The sequence below is a fragment of the Sylvia atricapilla genome, chromosome 1 (assembly GCF_009819655.1).
Source record: "Sylvia atricapilla isolate bSylAtr1 chromosome 1, bSylAtr1.pri, whole genome shotgun sequence".
NCBI lineage: Eukaryota > Metazoa > Chordata > Aves > Passeriformes > Sylviidae > Sylvia > Sylvia atricapilla.
The window spans coordinates 77,875,143-77,892,747 of NC_089140.1; the positions used below are offsets into that span (position 1 = coordinate 77,875,143).

The following is a 17,605-nucleotide window of genomic DNA, read 5'->3' on the forward strand; positions in this document are numbered from 1 at the left end:
GAAAAGCGTGTCACTGCACATTCAAGGAACCTGTGAGCTGCTTTGTGTGACTGCCTTGGGGGTTTGTCTATAGATGTGAGATGGCACAATATGCAGTTACAGGGTTTGTCCAGTGTATGATGTGCAAGTGTCTGTGACAGGAGGAGAGAGGGTTTGCTCATGTAAAATACATGCTCTGTTTCTGTGTTTCCTACTAGAGGTGTTCCCTTCTGTCAGTTCGGTAGTGAATGAACTTAAAAGCAGTAATTTTTTTAATGCAATATGTTGGGAAAATGCCAGTAAAAGCAATAATGACTTGCCATAATGACTTCGCTGACTTGCCCTGTAGATGTTTCATTTTCTAGTTGCACAAATGCATAAGAATCGAAACAGATACCCTAAGAAGGGTAGCATTACTGCAAGGAAATGTATCTGGTCAGGGAGAAGTGGAGTAAGCAAAAAAGCAGGAGATTGCTTTCAGAGGGTTGTGACCTTGGGTGGCTGAATATAATGAATGCAGTGTTTCAGGCTGCCTTTTTACCTTGCAACTGCGGCATACCATTGCTATTCATCAGCAGTGACCAGGCTCTGCAGCAGGGAGCATTGCAAAGCCTCCATCACCTTGTTCCCAGGAGAAGTTTGATGTTGATAAAAAGCAAAAGTGTTCCAAGTGCATGCAGGAAACATGCCGTCTTTTATCTGAACTTTGTAGGTTTCTAACTTTACCCACTGTGTAAAGTTAATTTCTACCTCTTCCTTCAATATGGATCCCAAACTCTCTTTTATACTAAGTCGCACCTTCTGCCTGTGTTACAGCGGTGTGAAATGCCACCTGTGCAGCCTGCTTTGGCGTCACGTTGCCTCTGGGAAAGCAGAGATTAGCCCTGATTGACAGTCTTCTGCTTTACTGTGCAACAGCTGAGAAGGAGACCAGGCTGGGATTTAATTTCTCTTCCACTACTGCCAACTGATTTTCCTTGTTCTGTGTGTTGGCCAAGTGAATTAGGTGTTTTCAACTGCCTGTTGTAATTTATTTTTCTTTAAAAACATGTGGTCAGAGGTTTGAGAAGTAACTCATAATCAGCTATTCCATATTTACTGACGCCTTTGTGTTTGTTTTATGGTTGGTAGGTTAGATCCTGTTTATAAACTATTTACAAACAATAAAATAGTTTATAAACTATTTACAAACAATGATTTTTGAATTTAATAACAAGTTATTTAGGTTATAGGCTTCTATCCTTTGCAGGTTGACACATTCTCTTCATATTTCAAGAGAAAACTGAAAAACATTGAAAGACAACAGTGATCAAATACTGTGTTTTACATCTTTGTTCGTGGCTGAGTTCTAAAATTTGTCGGGGAATCTTTTCTGAGTTCCTGAACCCAGGAAGGAAGAGAAGAACGTAATCGTATGAGAAGGGGATGGGAAGAGCTAGCAGTTCTCTTATCTTCTCCTCCAGGCCCAAAAGAAGTGTCTACCAAAGTCTCAGGGAGCATTTCCTCACAGGCATCCCAAAATACTGATCAGGATACATAGGACAAAAAAAAAAAAAAAGATGATATAGGAAAGTAGAAGGACATTATTCAGGATTGTAGACAGGTGCAATAATTTCAGAGAGTCTTCTTAGTATCCTTTTCTCAGATTCTGGGAATGTGAATTAATTCTAAAATAAATGGAAAGTGAAATAAACTTTTTTTTTCTTATGTGTGTAGACTTGTGGGTCTCTTCACAGGTGTGCTGGGGAGTCTGAGGGTCACCCTTCAACTCTTTTCCCAACACTCCCTCTCTTCTAAAAATAGAGAAAAACTAAAGTTCCCATAACTCTCCAGCAAAGAACCTTTTCTGTGTAGAAGTACAATACCCATTAGTTAGTGTGTTACAAATGCTTTCATACGCTGCTGGGATCTAACTAAAGCACTGCTGCCTGCCTGCTTTTGTTTTTTTAGATGTGCATTTCATTGCTGCATTCAAGGCAGTGGGCTCCAGAAAGTCAGAGAGCAAAAGGCATCAGATATTACACACCAAAAAAAGTGCACATGTCCTTCTGAGTTACAAAACCTTTCCCGCAGTGAGGCTGGTCACGCATGTTCTGTGTGAGGAGCCAGACTGAGCTCAGGCAGTGCTCAGCAAGCACAGCAATGTACCTCTGCATCCCCCAGGCTCCCCATAAGCATCCGCTGTGCTTGCCAGCCTTTCTGCCTCGGGTGCATGGGAATAAGCCACTGCTCTGCCCTCTAATGATAAAGTGTGCCATTACGTTTTGCTTAATTGGTTGTGTTTTCATCAGGTGATCTCCAGACAGGCAATTTGGAGTTGCTCAGTGATTGTTGTGGTTTGCAGTGTACAAATTAGTGTGGGAAGTTGCTAACATTAGCCTTCCAGTTTAGGACTTTAGTGGCAGTGTCAGCTCTTTCAGCGTTCATCCGAATTGCAAAAGGCAAGGAGGGAGAGCATGGAAGGACACTGTTGCCTGCCATTCGCTGGGACACCATGCTCTGGCAAAGATGTCATTTCATTTCCCAAACCTGCTTCTAGAAGCCAGGCAGCACAGGTGGGCTTCAGATGTAGAGGAGTATGATTCCCTTCCTCCTTACCACCTGTATTTTTAGTATTTTTATTTATTTGATTTTTAAGGATGATTACGTCCTGGGAATGTAGTAGTGGTTCCCCATCACCTCAAGTTGTTTCATAACCCGTGTTGGACCCGTTCTGTGTGATGCTGCAAGCCTGATAAAGTCTGCCCAAGGCTTGATAATGTCTGCCCAAGCTTCCGGAATGTGCCTCAGTGCTGCTGCTGCCCGCTTGCTGCAGGCCAGAAATCCACGTTTTTCTGGCTAGGCGTAGATATGATGTGTTTAATCTGCAGCAGACTTCTCTGGGCTCCCATTCCTGCCTTTTGAGCTGTGGTGAGCTGCCTTGTGCCCATCCTGAGGGACCACACGTGTGTGGGGCAGGCTGCTGGCTGCCCAAGTGTCTCATCTCTTGGAGCTGGTGTTGTGAAGAGGTGCTTGTCCTGAATCCAGGATATTGCCCCTGAGTTTTAGCAGAGCATATAAGCAGGATGGAGCAGGGGCTGCTGGTGGAAGCTAATCAGGGAGTCACTGTGGCTCTTGGGAATGGAGAACCTGAGCTCCAACTGCTGAGGTCTGGGCAGCCCGGACCTCTCAACTGCTTGTGGTCAAAGTGTAGCTGGGATTTGTTTCTCACTGAGGGGTCAGACCAGTCAGATGGGCTTCAGAAAAGCAAGCCTGAAATGCTTGTTGAAAAGGCTACTGTTCAGGTGCAACAGTACATCCTAATTTACCAACTGTTTTTCATCTGTTTCTCCTTATTCTACAGATTTTTACCTATATGCAGGGTCCTGTGGACATCTGAAGGACATCATAGATTGGCAAAGAGGCAAAGAGTTCTGGTGTTTCTAGGGCAAACCCCATATAGCTTGCCAAAATTTGATTTAAAAAAAAAAGAAAACTAAAAACAATCAAAACAGAACAAAACAAAACAAAACAAAAAAAAAAAAAAGAAAAAAAAGAAAAAAAAAAAAACCACACTGCCAAAAAAACCCAAAAAAACACCCCAACTGAAGCATAAACTAGCCAAGTAAAGAAATAGTTCTGTGTAAAATACATACTTCTAATATTGTGTCTCTGTGGCAAGAGAGAGATATGTAGTGATCATATTGTGAAAGCAAAGCTGCCAGGTGAAATGAAGCATATTGAACCATCAATTGTAAATTCAATGTGAGCGGATCAATACAGCTTGGCAAAAGAACTTATGACCTGACATTTAAAATTCTTCTATTTTCAATAATCAGTGTTTGGATTAATAAAAGAATGAAGGAACTATGATCCATTATTCTGTTTTCTCACTCCTTTTCACACTTACTTTCTTAGCCTTGGAATGAAATCTTGCTAAGTCTTACAGCACCAGAGTATGCCCTGTGTCTCTATAAAATCCTAAGTTTTAATTTCAAGCAAGTATGGAGTTTGGAAGAAGAAAGGCGGGAAAATACCCCAAACTATTTACAAAAAATGTGGGCTAGGGGGGTCAGTTTGTTTTTGTCTTATAGCTATGATCTTATAGCTGTTTTTTGCAACAATTGAATCTGGAAATACTTTCCTTGCTTGCCCATCCCTACTTCAACTCATTAAAATTGTTTATGTGTAAACTGCTATTTTTGAGTTACAAGGAGACATAAACAAAATACAAAAAAATATCTCTAATGTTTTCAGACCTGTAAAAGAATCATGAAAACTGACAATATGGAGCATAAAACTAAAGTGGAACCTTTTGTGCTTCGATGTCAGTAAATTGAAGTGAAAGCTGTAGTATTATTTTTGGGAATACCTTTTAAGTATGCTTGTTACCTTGCACAGTCTGCTGTTTAATACGGATTCATTTTTTCACACCAGAATGCCACTTGAGTAAAGATATGCTTTCCTGGATTTGCCTGCTTCTTTGGCATGATAGGAAAAAAGAAATAGGCAGTGCTGAGCTGCCTAGAAGCCAGGAATAGCCCTTACCTTGCTAAATGCAATTCCTTCTGCTTGCTTTTAGGCGCAACACTGACACTGTATCAGTGATGCTTCTTGAAGCAAGGCGGCTTTGACTAATACTACCAGAATAAAAGCAGATAGCTAACAAAGACTTTTCAAAGGTAGAAGGTGTATATTGATCAGAAATTTCATCTGCTTTGCAAATTCAAATCAGGCTGAATCGTTATAATGCCCCTCTAGACAAGGCATACCCATGCCTGTGTAGCCCAACTAACATCTGTAGAAAAACTAGTACTACTATGTAGTTGTTTCATACTGGATATCTTCAAAAATTTCCATATCCAGGTACATAGAGAACAATGTTACAAACTCAACAGCACTTGACTAATGAACCTAATGAAAAGTCTAATGTCTCATGAAAGTTAATGGTAAATGCTTCTCTTCAGAACCAATGTGCCAAAACAAATGCTTTTTCTTTTTCCACTTCATCAGCTTTGAAGTATTCAATGAAGATGTTCCTCCTTAAGAAAATGTTTTGAAATGAGACTGAACATGTATTTTTGCAAGCAGAAGTTCACATTTTGGAAAGAAGAGTCTCCTTGGCCTTTACAGACAGTCAATGAGAAGCATCTCTCAAATTCAGTCTCAAGCTAAACCTTGATCCAGAATGGTTGGTCTCTCCCATGCCCTGTGGCTGGTGTTGGCTTGCCTGGTCTTTGCTTTGTCCAGACAGGAGAGGCAAGAGGAAGGTGAAAAAAATTGCTTGGATGTTTTGCAAAACTTGTGAAAAGTGGTTTTTGAGACCATTAGCCACCTGTGGCAGATGACTTTTAAGTTTTAAGGGCAAAGTTTCTGAAGAATGGCAAAACTGTGTGTCTGAGCCCCAGCAAAGAGGGTAGTGAAGAAATTTCTACCATTGTTTTGCCCGATGGATCTTTGAAACCTAAGTCCCAAGAGGGCAGCTTAAGCAGGGAATGAGAAGTGAGTGCTAGCATGACTTCTCATGTGTATGGATTTAAAAATCCTTCTCCCCCTTGATGTGAGTTTAGAAGCATGGCATGTAGCATAAGCAAAACATTGGCAAGATGGCAGCTTTGGACTGGGGACTGCCAGGCCCAACCAGGCATGGTGGATGAGCTACAGGCATTTTGGCAGGCTGTTCTTTTCCCTGAGTCACTGGTAGAGCTGCACAGCAGTGTAAGAGCTGACTAGATGATATGGCAAAGAGTATGTAAGCAGAAGCTAGTGGTGATTGAAGTTGTCTTGTCTGGGCAGTCGTGCAGGGACTACTTATTCCTGCTGGCTGAATTGCTGAAGGCTTTGGTGAACCATTCTTAGTGGAGTCTCTCCCTTCCCCTGCGGCTTTCTTGCACACTGTCCTTCCTTGGTTCTGCATTCCTTAAATACCTGTTGGAATTTCTGGGTTTGGCTTTGTTGTTAGGATTTTTTTTTTTTTTTTTGTTCATGTGTTTTCACATTTCTGGTCATGACTACAATTAATTAAAAAATGAGTTTCTGACAAAAATAGAAGTGCTTGACAACACCATGCTGTCACCAAAGACAGAGCTGCAACTCCTGTTGAATTCTGTGGGTGCAGCACTAGAGCTTGTTTGATTCTCAGGGTAAATTTTAAGGGTTTTTTTTTGAGTGTATTGTATATTCCTCTTCAAGAACTAAAATAAGGGGAGAAAATTACATGCTACTTTTAAGATGACCACCAGGATGTCTGTCATTTGCCTGGCCATTGCTACCCCATACCCCCATGTAGACTCTGAGGGAAAGATGTACAGTGGTGCCAAGCTCTTTTGCCCATGTGCTCCCTGCATCTCCCTGCTGTCATCAGTAGCTGTCTCCTCTTCCTTCTCCTCACCCACGGTTTTCTTTTTGAATTACCTATCTGCATGAGTTTTAACAGATTAAAATCCTGCCTCCTCCTTCCAAGCTAAGATAGAGGGGTGAGAGTGGTGGAGGCAGTGCCATAAATCAGGCAAGTCTGTGATACCTGATGATGATGATGTTAAGTGGGACTTGGAACCGTAGATCCAGCAGATAGAGAGAAGTTGCTGTATGTGTTTCCCTGCTTCATTTTTGCAGCTCTGTTTGTGATCAGTTGCCAAGTAGTACTTGGAGCAATGATTTTTAATATCAGAATTCATTAGAAATGCTACTGTCTCGACTGCACAGAAACTGATATTTCTTTACCTTGCATTTGCAGGCATTAGAACAGGCTGTTGTCTGCCAGCAGCCTGTCTAACTTGACCACAATAAATAATGGCAGTAGGTTTTCCAAACCCCTGCGCTGTCATGTTTTTGCAGCCATGATGCTGGAGTATGGGTTAAGCAGTCTTGAATGTGAAAAAAAGTATTTTGCAAAACTTGTCAAAACAAGTATGCTGAATCTCTCATGAAAGTCATTACTCAGACTGTACCAGTACCAGTAACTCTTCCAAAAAGACTTGACAGTATCTTCTTGCTGGTTTTGCTTTTGAGTGCGTGATAAAGTTGCTTCTTCCTAACCATGTGGAAATCTGCTGTCCTCAAGAGCTGACAACCACATCTTCAGACACTCTAGCAGAGAAGTGAAATTGCTTTTTGATGGAATTGCCTTTTGGCTTTTGACTGAGGTTTATTAGTGATGAGTGTCTTCACACTCAACAGCAGAAGATGAGGAGGAACATACTTGTCCGCCTGCATATGTTGAGAGTATTGTCTGTGTTCTGTTTGTGTTGGGTATAATTGAAAGATAAAAAATTTTGGTGCTGTTATTTGTTGATTTTTTAAAAATTTATGTAGAAAATACTATCTTATGTGGAGCAATGGTTTATAAAAAGTGCTGCTGCCTTCAAAGGGCTGAGGAAGGTACAAAATTATTCTGATTCCCTTTCAAGTCAGTAATAATATGTGTTTTAAACTAGTTTCTTTTTTTCAAAGTCATACCATCACTAGCTCTGTGCTATCTCCAGTTACTGAAACAGGAGGAGATGGAGCCTGTTCAAGGTTAATCAGCAGATGTTGTGCAGACCTCAGGAGCAGGAGAGCTGATGCTTTGATCTGATGTGGGAGATTGACATACAGCAGAAACATCTCATTTCCAAGGACATTTTGCTCTGCAGGAAACTAACCCCCTTGAACTGGCCTTATATCCCATGGAAACATCTTCATGGCTTTGTTCTGCTTTAAAACAGGAAAGAGAATAGGATTGTTGAAAAGATAGAACTAAATTTGTTGAGAGGAAGGTGTTAGCATTTTACCCGAGTATTTTCTGAGGAAATTGTGAATACTATAGTGAGTGTTTGAAAAGAAATTTTAGTGCATTAAGCTCGATTAAGTATATGCCTTGATTTATGAAATTGAGTTTAAGGAACTGAAATTTAGATTGCATTTTCAAATAAACTTGCAAAGTTGTGCTGTCTGTCACTATGTACAGGGCTCAATTACTCCTTCTCTGTAACTCTGTCCATCGCTTTCCACCCTATCTTCCCTGAATAAACACTGCTGATTCCTGACTGTTAGCAGAGAGGGGTAGCCTGGCTGTTGAGGGATGGAGCCTGTTGGTGTCCCTGTCTCAGAGCAATTTCTGGAGAGTGTTTATTTATTTCCTTTCTGTACATCGTGTGACAGTAGTAATCACAGACCTTTATAGTAGTTCCCACATTCAGCCACCAGGGATGACCAGCTCTTCTGGAAGCCTTTTGTTGGTGGAAAGCAGCACCAGGGAAGTCAAGCAGTGCAAAGGAGGGCATCCTGGACCAACATTCTGAATTAAAGAACAATACACCAGACAAATGGCCATTACTGCTTGTTTCCCTGGACTTAGATATGGAAGAACGGGTCTGGTTTTCTGCTCAAGAGGCTGAATGATTCATATTTGTAAAGTCAGTGAGAGATATTCAGCTTCCAGTGAACTTTCCACTGAGTAGTCTGGCCAGGCACTTAATATGGTTTTGGGTACCTATATTTAACTGTTGTCAGTAGCCAAAGCCAACAGGGAAGGGTGAGTGTTCAGAACAATAACTGACTATTAATATGAAATTAGGAAAATTGTATTTTTCTTGATGATTTCTTTCTTTTTGTGGACTCTCCTTAATTATTGTCAGTTTGTGACTTAGGAAAGAGAAGGAATGAAGATAAATGTGGTTTTGGTTACCTTTTGTATTAAAAAGCTGTATCCCGCTTGACCTAGTTAATAACAGCTCTTCCTGTCCCTCAGACTTTGTGTTTGGAGCCAAGCTACTGAGGTGCATAAACAAAAGGTTCTCTAAATACATATTGACTGTTGTTCCTTTCACTTTGCCAAGCCTCAATAATGATGTGCTTTTTGAATGCAGATGCAGCATAAGCTACATTCATTGCCTTAACTTATAGCAGTTTTAACTGTTTTGAATCAACTACATTGATGTGTGGACTGGATTTCACATTATAAAGTGTGAATGACTAGTGTTTGCACTGAGATGAGAACACAGTCGTTATACAGTATCTGCTTTTTCTTATGTAGATATATATATGATATATATGTATATAAAATGTAATTAGTGTGCAGTTATTGTATTCAGCATACAGCATGGATGCATATAAAATCTAAATTGTTAATTAGAGTTTAGCAATGAATGCTCCACCATTTTACTTAATTGAGATAAAGATCTTCATTAATTTTGTCATTTTCAGCATAGGTATCCAACAGAAAGTAAAAAATTAATGGATTTTTGTCATCTCACAAATAGAATAATGAGGAAGACAAGAAGTAGTGTTTGCATTTTCAGCATCAAAATCTGTGAGGTGGAAAGACCCTGGACTTCTCCAGGTGGTCTTGCAGCTGTGAGGTTTGAAAAGCTACTTGCTTCCAGTTTTGCAGTCAGGAGAAATTTATTTGCCACGGAAATGATGGCATACGGCTGTTCTTCTACAAACACTATTCCAAGTATTTTTACGACTTTACTTAATGGAAATAAAAAACACTGGGCTGTAGTTAGTGCTCCATGGCTTTCTTTGCCCTCTTACCACAGGATGGTGGCTTTTCAGGAAGCTCTGGAGTAACCCAAGACACCAGGCTTCTCCCTGCAAAAGAGGTGGAGGTCAGTGCAGCCACATTGGGAGGATTCCTTCCTCAGGTGTATGCCAAGTGTTGTCCATAAATTAAGGAGTGGTGAAGATTTTGTCACTGGTGCATGCCTAATGCACTGCAGAGGGATGGCAGCTGGGTCGGTGTCCATAGCTTGTGTAGTTGGCAAGGTATCTCTTGCCAAGACCGCTTTGTTTTGCCCTCACCCAGAGGGGAAAGCCCACGGACAGCAGTCCATTGTAGAGCTACCTTGCCAGGGAACATGTTGTATTTGCATTCCAGATGCCTCCGGCTTTGTGCGCTGCATTGTTCCTGACTCCTTTGAATAGCAGCTATTGACCCCTAACAATGTACATTTGTTTAAATCAACCCCTTTCCCTGCTTTAAAAAGCTTATTATAGCACTAGCCCAACCAAGGGAAGGCTTCTGTGCAGGCCCCTTCTTTTCCCCTTCATAGCCAGAAAAAAACTTTGCAGCATTAATTATTTAATTTCAAGATGGAAAACATTCTTCTCCTTCTGAGAGGCGATTTTGAATGCTGAGGTCTTGGCAAATTTTGTTGTGGCTTAATGTTTACAAGCTTTTCATTGCTCTTGAAAGCATAAACTTCACATTGCTTGAGCTTCTGAGATGCTGGCAAATAATAAACCAGTGGAATAACAGGAGTTTGGTTGTCCTGAAACACTTGAAGAACTTGACTGCATTTTGGCAGAAAGGTTTTTTTTCTCTTTTTGCGTGCATTTAAGTGTGTTGAGTTCACATAGAAGGAGATGGTGGAGTCTGACCAGGACAGAACATTAGTGCCCAGCAGCAGGCTGGCAAAAGTATTTCTGGGGTTGGGAGGCATAGGCTGGGACCAAATTCTCTTTGCTGCTTGGGGTGACAGTAATACATGCATCTGCTCCTCAAGCCTCCAGGTCTCCAGGGCCTGATGCTCACAGTAGCCACCATCATTAAATCACTTGCAATTTGTGAACCCAACTATGACTCTTTGCTGTGGGGGGAAGCTTAGCTCTGCTTTGCTCCTGTGGGGTTATTAGGTCGAGGCAGAAAAGACCAGAGAAATAAACAATTTTCTGAGAGCTGCACAGCCTTGTAGTCCTTTCATTTTATGCCATAATAATCCCACTAATAACAGCATAATATTCAAACATGGGACAGTGGTTGTCTGATTGAGTGGGATAGTTTAATGAGCTGAGGATTCTTTCTTCTGATGTCCTGTGTTAAGTCAGGAGTATTTCATCTCATGAGGTTTCTGTAGACATTTCTGTTGAACATGTTGGTAAAATGTTGCCTGCAAGTTGATGAAGGTGATCCTACCCCTCTGCTCAGCCCTGGTGAGCTGTGAGCTGGAGTGCTGTCTCCAGTTGTGTGCTCCCCAGTGCAGGAGAGACATGGATAGACTGGATAGGGTCTAACAAAGGACCAGAAAGATCATGAAGGGTCTCCTTGGACTACAAGCTGAGAGAGCTGGAATTCTTAAGCCTGGATGAGGCTCAGGGGGAATCTCACCAGTGTGTGTAAATACCTGGAGGGAAGATAAAAGAGGAGGGAGCCAGACTCTTCTTGGTGATGCTCAGTGACAGGCTCAGAGGCAGTGGGCACAGGCTGAAGCACAGAAGGCTCACACTGAACATCAGGAAACACTTTCTACTGTGGGAGTAACTTGAGTGCTTTCACAGCCAGCTCTATGTGAGCCTTCTTGAACCCCTGGGCTAGAGGCTCTCCAGAGGTTCCTGTCAATTTAAGCCTTCTGTGATGCAGGAATGAAGTGAGGTCACTGAGGACCTGCAGTAATCCCAGGCAAAACTCAGCTCATTTTGCTTTCATTGTATGGCATGGTGTAGCATGGGTGCATCATCACATCATCTCTCTTGCTGTGCACTCATACTTAAGGGCTTTATACCCATTTCACAGTGAATTAAGTGGGCTCTGCATCATTCAACCCACAGGGGTTGGCAGACAGCTGCAAGCCTCAGGTTTTCACTCTTGGGCACTCTTGGGGACAGCGAGCTGATGGCAGCACCTGCATTAATGTGAAAAAACCCTTTGTCTCTACGTGGTGGTTGTGGTAGATATTCTTTAGTACTAAATGTGTAGCCTTCAAAGTTGTCATTGTTCCTGTGTCTGTACCTGAGGGGCACAGGACATTTCTGTTGCTGGCTCTGGTGCAGAGATAGCAGAGGAAGTCCAAGAGCAATGCCCTCACATCTGCCTTCCTTCCTCTGGGAAGTGCAGGATGAGAGGTACCCTTGGACCAGTCAGCATGGGGATGTTTGTGGTGTTCAAGAGAATAAAAACAGTGCCCTGGGTTTTGTGATGACCAGAGTTTGATGTAGACCCAGGAGAGTGGGTGGAAGTGTTCCAGCTGCTGTTACTGGATTTGGAATTTAAAGTTCAAGTCCTATCCATTGCTTTTACCACTTCTGGGGAACTGTCTCCCCACTGATTTCCAGTCCCCTGCTCCCCCCTGCCCACCTCAGGTACTGGCACTCTCCTTTCCATTTCCATCTACCCTAGCTCTGCACGTTTGAGTTGATAAGCCTTGCATTTGAAGTGCTTCAGCATTGTTGTGAACCTAGAAACCATCTGACTCGAGGTTTTGGAAGTAAAAGGGCAAACATTCCACAGGCATCTGAAGTACTGAAAATGGAAAGCAGTTTGTGAAAAGAGGCAAAAAATAAAGAGGGATGCTCTTGCCTCGTCCTCCCTTATTCTCAGTGCTAGATATTTCTCTTTTCTTAATGCATCTGCCAGCCAGGTGGGAGATACAGCATTAAGCTCCACCTGCTCTACCAGACTGCCTTAGATGTCTCACTGATAGTGTCTCCAATGCCTCTGTAGCAAATACCAGTTCTTTGTAACCTTGCTTGCTACTAGTTGGTCTTTTTTTTGTTGTTGTTGTTTTTAATCCTCTGCATTTTTGTGCAGCTAGGAGAGGATAACCATGTAGAAGTAGTTTAAAAAACAGGTGAAAGATAGAAATGCTGGGAGTGTCTGACTGAGGCTGAAAATAAACAGGTAGGAAGCCAGCTGGCTTTGGGGCGTATCTTCTAAACTGTGTGTAAATTCAAACACTGTTCTGTAGTTTTACATGTGCTAGCATGAGGCACATGACTCAGAGAATCAGAGGATTGGCTCCAGCTGCTCTTGCCGTCATTTAGGAACTCGTAAAAAAAAAAAAAAAAAAAAAAAAAGCACTTCAGTGTAGTTCTCCTGTGTTTACTGATTGAGCACAAACCAACAAATACTTGCTATGAGATTATTTTATTTTCTTTCACTTGCTTATATGAGTTTTGGTTTCTCTTTCTCTCATATTCCTTGATAAGTATTTACAGAGAAAAATAGTGAGTAGAATTATTTTTTCAGTTTTTCTGTTATGTCATCTATAACTCTGGTTTTTTTTATTGCAGGGGTCTCGGGTCTGGCTGCGAGAAAATAATCAGCATTATCCCAGCACTGTTCATTCCTGTGCAGAAGGAGTTGTTGTATTCAGGACAGACTATGGTCAGGTATGGGCATTGCTCCTCTATGTTTTGTCTTTTTCACAACTCTGTAAAAAATAAGATTTCACAGAATCACAGAATGGGTCAGGTTGAAGGGACCCCAATGAGCCATCTGGTACCACCTCCCTGCTCAAGCAGGGTCATCTTAGAGCACGTGACAGAGGATTGTGTCCAGATGGTTCTTGAATATCTCCAGCAAGGAAAAGTCCACCACCTCTCTGGACAACCTGTTCCAGTGCTTGGTCACCTTTTACCTGCAGTAAAGAAATGTCTACTTGTGTTTAGGGGGAACTTACTGTACATCTTTTTGTGGAGGGCATAGTGGGAAACTAAAAGGTTTGTGAATAAAATATTCATTTTGTATGACCTGAATGTGCAACTTGGTTTTAGTAGTTCTTTCTGCTGCCTCTCCAGTCAGTTGCTATGATTGTGTCTGACAAAGCTGAAGTAATGCTGCTGGGTGTGAGAGGAGAGCCTTGTTCCATATAGGTTGGTGATTGTGTAGTTAACTGGAGGAAGGTGGCCTCTCCAAGATTATATTTTCTTACAGTGACAGAAAGTTGGGCTGGCACATGGCCAAAAAAATAAAAGCATGTCTTTTAGAAGCAGGGAAGCCTTGCTTTCTTTCCATGCCTTCCTCCAGGCAAGAAAGGAACCAGACAGAATTGCAAAGTGTCTTTTGATGGGCAAGATGTAATGTACTCATGATTAAATAGCTGCTGTGCTGGCACTGTGGGATGAAAATGATGGAGTGACCACATCAGTGAAGAAGGGATGAGTTGTGCATGTCATCTGTCTGGACTTCTCTAAGGCCTTTGACATGGAACCCCACAACATCCTTCCCTCTGAATTGGAGAGATATGGATTGGATGGATGAACTCTTTGGTGGATGAGGAATTGTTTGGATGGTTGCATCCAGACAGTGGTGGTCAGGAGCTGAACTGGTGACAACGATGTCCCTTGGGGTTCTGGACTGGGACTAGAACAGTTTAATGCCTTCATCAGTGGCATTGGCAGTAGGATAGGGCACAGCCTCAGCAAGTTTGCAGATGAGTGCTGCAGCTGACGAGCCTGAAGGATGGAATGTGATCCAGAGGGACCTCGACAAGCTTGAGAAGTGGGCACATGCATATACTTCATGAAGTTCTATGAGGTCAAGTACAAGGGCCATGCATTTGGGTTGGGGCATCCCCTGGTATCCATACAGATTGATTGAGAACAGCCCTGCCAAGAGGGATTTCAGGGTGCTGGTGGATGGAAAGCTGGACATTAGTTGGCAGTATGTGGACAGCCCAGGAAACCAAGTGTACCTTGGGTTGTATCAAAAGCAGCATTGCCAGTAGGTCAGGGGAGGGAATTCTGCCCCTCTACTCCACTCTCATGAGACCTCACCTGGAGTGCTGTATGCACCTCTGAGACCTGAAGCACAGAAAGGTCATCAGCCTTTTGGAGCCATGGAGGAAGGCCATGGAAAAGATCAAAGGGATGGAATGCCTCTCTTATGAGGTCAGGCTGAGAAACTTGAGCTTGTTCAGCATGGAGAAGAGAAGGCTCCATGAGGACCTTATAGCACCTTCCAGTACCAAAAGAGGACCTACAAGAAATCTGGGGACAAACCTTTTAGCAGGCCCTGTTGCAGTAGGACAATGGGTAGTTGTTTTAAACTAAAAGAGGGTAGATTTAGACAAGATTAGGGAAGAAATTCTTTATTTTGAGGGTTGCGAAGCACTGGAACATACTGCCCAGAGAAGCTGTGGATACCTGAAAGACTTCAAGGTCAGGTTGAATGGGGTTTTGAGCAACTTGGCCTAGCAGAAGGTATTCCCCCTTGTGGCAGGGGGATTGGACTAGATGACCTTTACAGGTCTCTTCCAGTCCAGCTGTGATTCTATGATTCTGTCATTCTTTTCTCTTGCACCGAGTTACTGATGACCCAGACACATATGGTATGGGGGAAGACATCCACAAAATTGGACTGAGAAGAACAAGTACCACTGGGTACAAAGCCTCCTCTCAGAGAAACAAGAAAGCCACTTGTGTGCTGGTGTGTTCTCTGTTGGGTTGCATGTAAAACTTTCAAGGTTCTCAGATTTGGGATGTTGCATATTTTGACTTTTCTTACTGAAATTTGAAGTCCAGCTAAGTGTAAAGGCTGAAACTGTCTCCTCTGTTGGTTTTTTCGAGCAAAAATAGAAGGCTCCATCCCATGAACGCATCACTGCATTTGAGCTGCAGTGTAGAAAGGCTGCTGTGTGTGTTGTTACACTAACATCCTTTAGGAAATGTCGTCTTAAGCACATCTTTCATCTTAAACACAAGCCCTCTCCAGCTCCTAGTAGGAGTGACCCACATGCTTACACGGGAGACTACCTGTAATTTTCACAGGGTTTTGTAACTGGATGTGTAGCCATAAAGACCCTGACTTTGAGAAGTATTTTGAGCTACAAAATCCTTATACTAAGGGAATCAGAAATGCCCCTGTAAAAGGGACAGCTTGCTTTGGTGTCCTAGAAAAGAATGGGAGAGCTCTAGTACTGACATCCACCAGCAGGTAAGTTGCTTGTTAATGGTGTTCTGTGTGTGTGTTGTGTGTGATATTACTGCCTTTCTGTGGTGTCCATAGTGCGAGCTGAAACTTCAGGTAATATGGAAAAAGTCCCTTGTCTTTACTGTGATGTCATCCAATTGATTATATTTGCTTAGAAAACCCTGGTGTTATAAACATCACTGGGCAAAAAAATTGCCTTCTTAGTTTGGATGTGTTTGTGTTAAAACCAGGTGGTGCAAAATGAGAAGGACATAGGGGTCAGCCTTCAGACCTGTCATGTGGCATTCCACCTCCTCAATGGGTCTGACCTGGCAGCTGCACAGCCAGAGGCATAGCAGAAATTCACTGCATTTGATAACTGTAATAATTTTTAGGGCTTATGGTTTCAGGAGTGGACTTAGTGTGTAAAAGGACTGTGCCAGCTGACATGGGTCAGTTAATATCTTTCCCCCATTGCTTTTCCTGGTGTTCTTTTAGACCATCCTGCCCTTGCTGTTTGGTTACCTATGGGCTGCAAAAGGTTGCAGGCAGATGAAATGGAACTGAGATAATCCTTAACTTATCTCTCTCTGTTTGGCAACCCCTGAAATGTTCAATATCACTTTGGAGAACCAGAGAGGGGAAGCAAGGAGTGAGGTTGCAGAAATATGGAGTGATGATGCTTTTTGAAGCATGGTTGGTGTATCGATTCCCACATCATTTTGACAGCTGGAGCTCATGTTCAAGCCTAATGACAAACTGATGAAAGCATTGGGACCTTAGCAAAGCACAGCATTGTTATTCATCTGCTCTGATTCAGTAGCTTCTACAAGACCTTCCCCTTTTCACCTTTCCACTGAGCATTTTGCATGTCTTCTGAAGACATGATTGGCAGGGCAGTGGGACTGGGAAGGTGTATTGCTGGAGTTGGTTTCGGATTTTACTTTTTAAAGTCTGGGCTTCAAATCTTTGGCAGATTGCAGAATTATAAAAATTTTGTAGCACAGAACTTTACTTCTTAGTTTCTTCTTTCTGTTCTTCTGTGAGTGGCAGGAATTAATTTGCCACAAAAACCTGTCGCAGCATACAGTTGTATGCTGAAGGAGTGGTTGTAGGGAATCATACTCAGTGTGAAAGTAGAATTATGTAATGATGTTTTAACAAGCTGAATAGCTATTTCTTGAATAGCACGTGGTGATATAATTCCTTCACGAGTGTTCTTGTATTTATTGCCTGAATGTTGCAGTTAAGTAGTTCATTTGCTAATTATCATTAAAGACAACTGTGATACTGTCATCTGAGTACTGTCATCCTCTGTGTAAGATGGTTGTAAAACCAGCTGATTTGATGGTCTGTGAGTAATATCTGATGCATGAGATATGGTACACTAAAATGGGGAATATGACATTGTAAGTTTGGATTTCCCTGAGCAAATAGCTATGAAAAATTCTTAGCTCTTTATAAAAGAAGAAAAATGTGGCACTGTGTGGGTGTAGATGAAAGCCTCATTAAATACAAGGAGGGGAAGAGTACGTCAGGCCTGTGTTTCAGCACCCTGGCTCAAGATAAAGGAGTGGGAGATGAAAGGTGTGACCTCCCTCTTAGCACGTGCTCATGATGCTGAGCTGCAGCTGGCTCTGGAGTAGCTCTCCAAAGCTTCCTGCAGGCTTGCCTTCAGAACAGAGAGTCTGCAGTCACTGGAAACGCTACGATGCACAGACAATTCATATTGTAAATATGTTTTCCTTTATATGCACAAACCTTGTGCTTTCCAGAAGAGAAGATGCTGCAGTCACTTGCTAGCTGGTGGTTGGGTCAGTTGTGTTGTTTGCTTTTTGTTCCACTGTTGTGCAGAGAGCTGGTGAAGGGCTCTGCCCTGGATGTTTTAGAAACTTCATGTCTATGCCTGTACTGTATTAATACAGCATATTCATACTTACTATGAATATATTAAGTATGTCAGTGAAGTCTATGAACACTTAGAATTAAAAAAGTAGGTCCTAATCTTTCTTTGTGTGTTTGGATACATATTCA

General features: G+C 42.2%; 1 protein-coding gene across 1 annotated transcript in view; it reads left to right on the top strand.

Annotated features, from left to right (window-relative positions):
- The window catches only part of MYO10 (myosin X), a 160,291-nt gene that overhangs the window by 21,636 nt on the left and 121,050 nt on the right, over positions 1 to 17,605 (top strand). Inside the window, 1 exon segment of the mRNA XM_066326351.1 lies at positions 12,952 to 13,050. Coding sequence (XP_066182448.1) covers positions 12,952 to 13,050 — 99 coding nt within the window.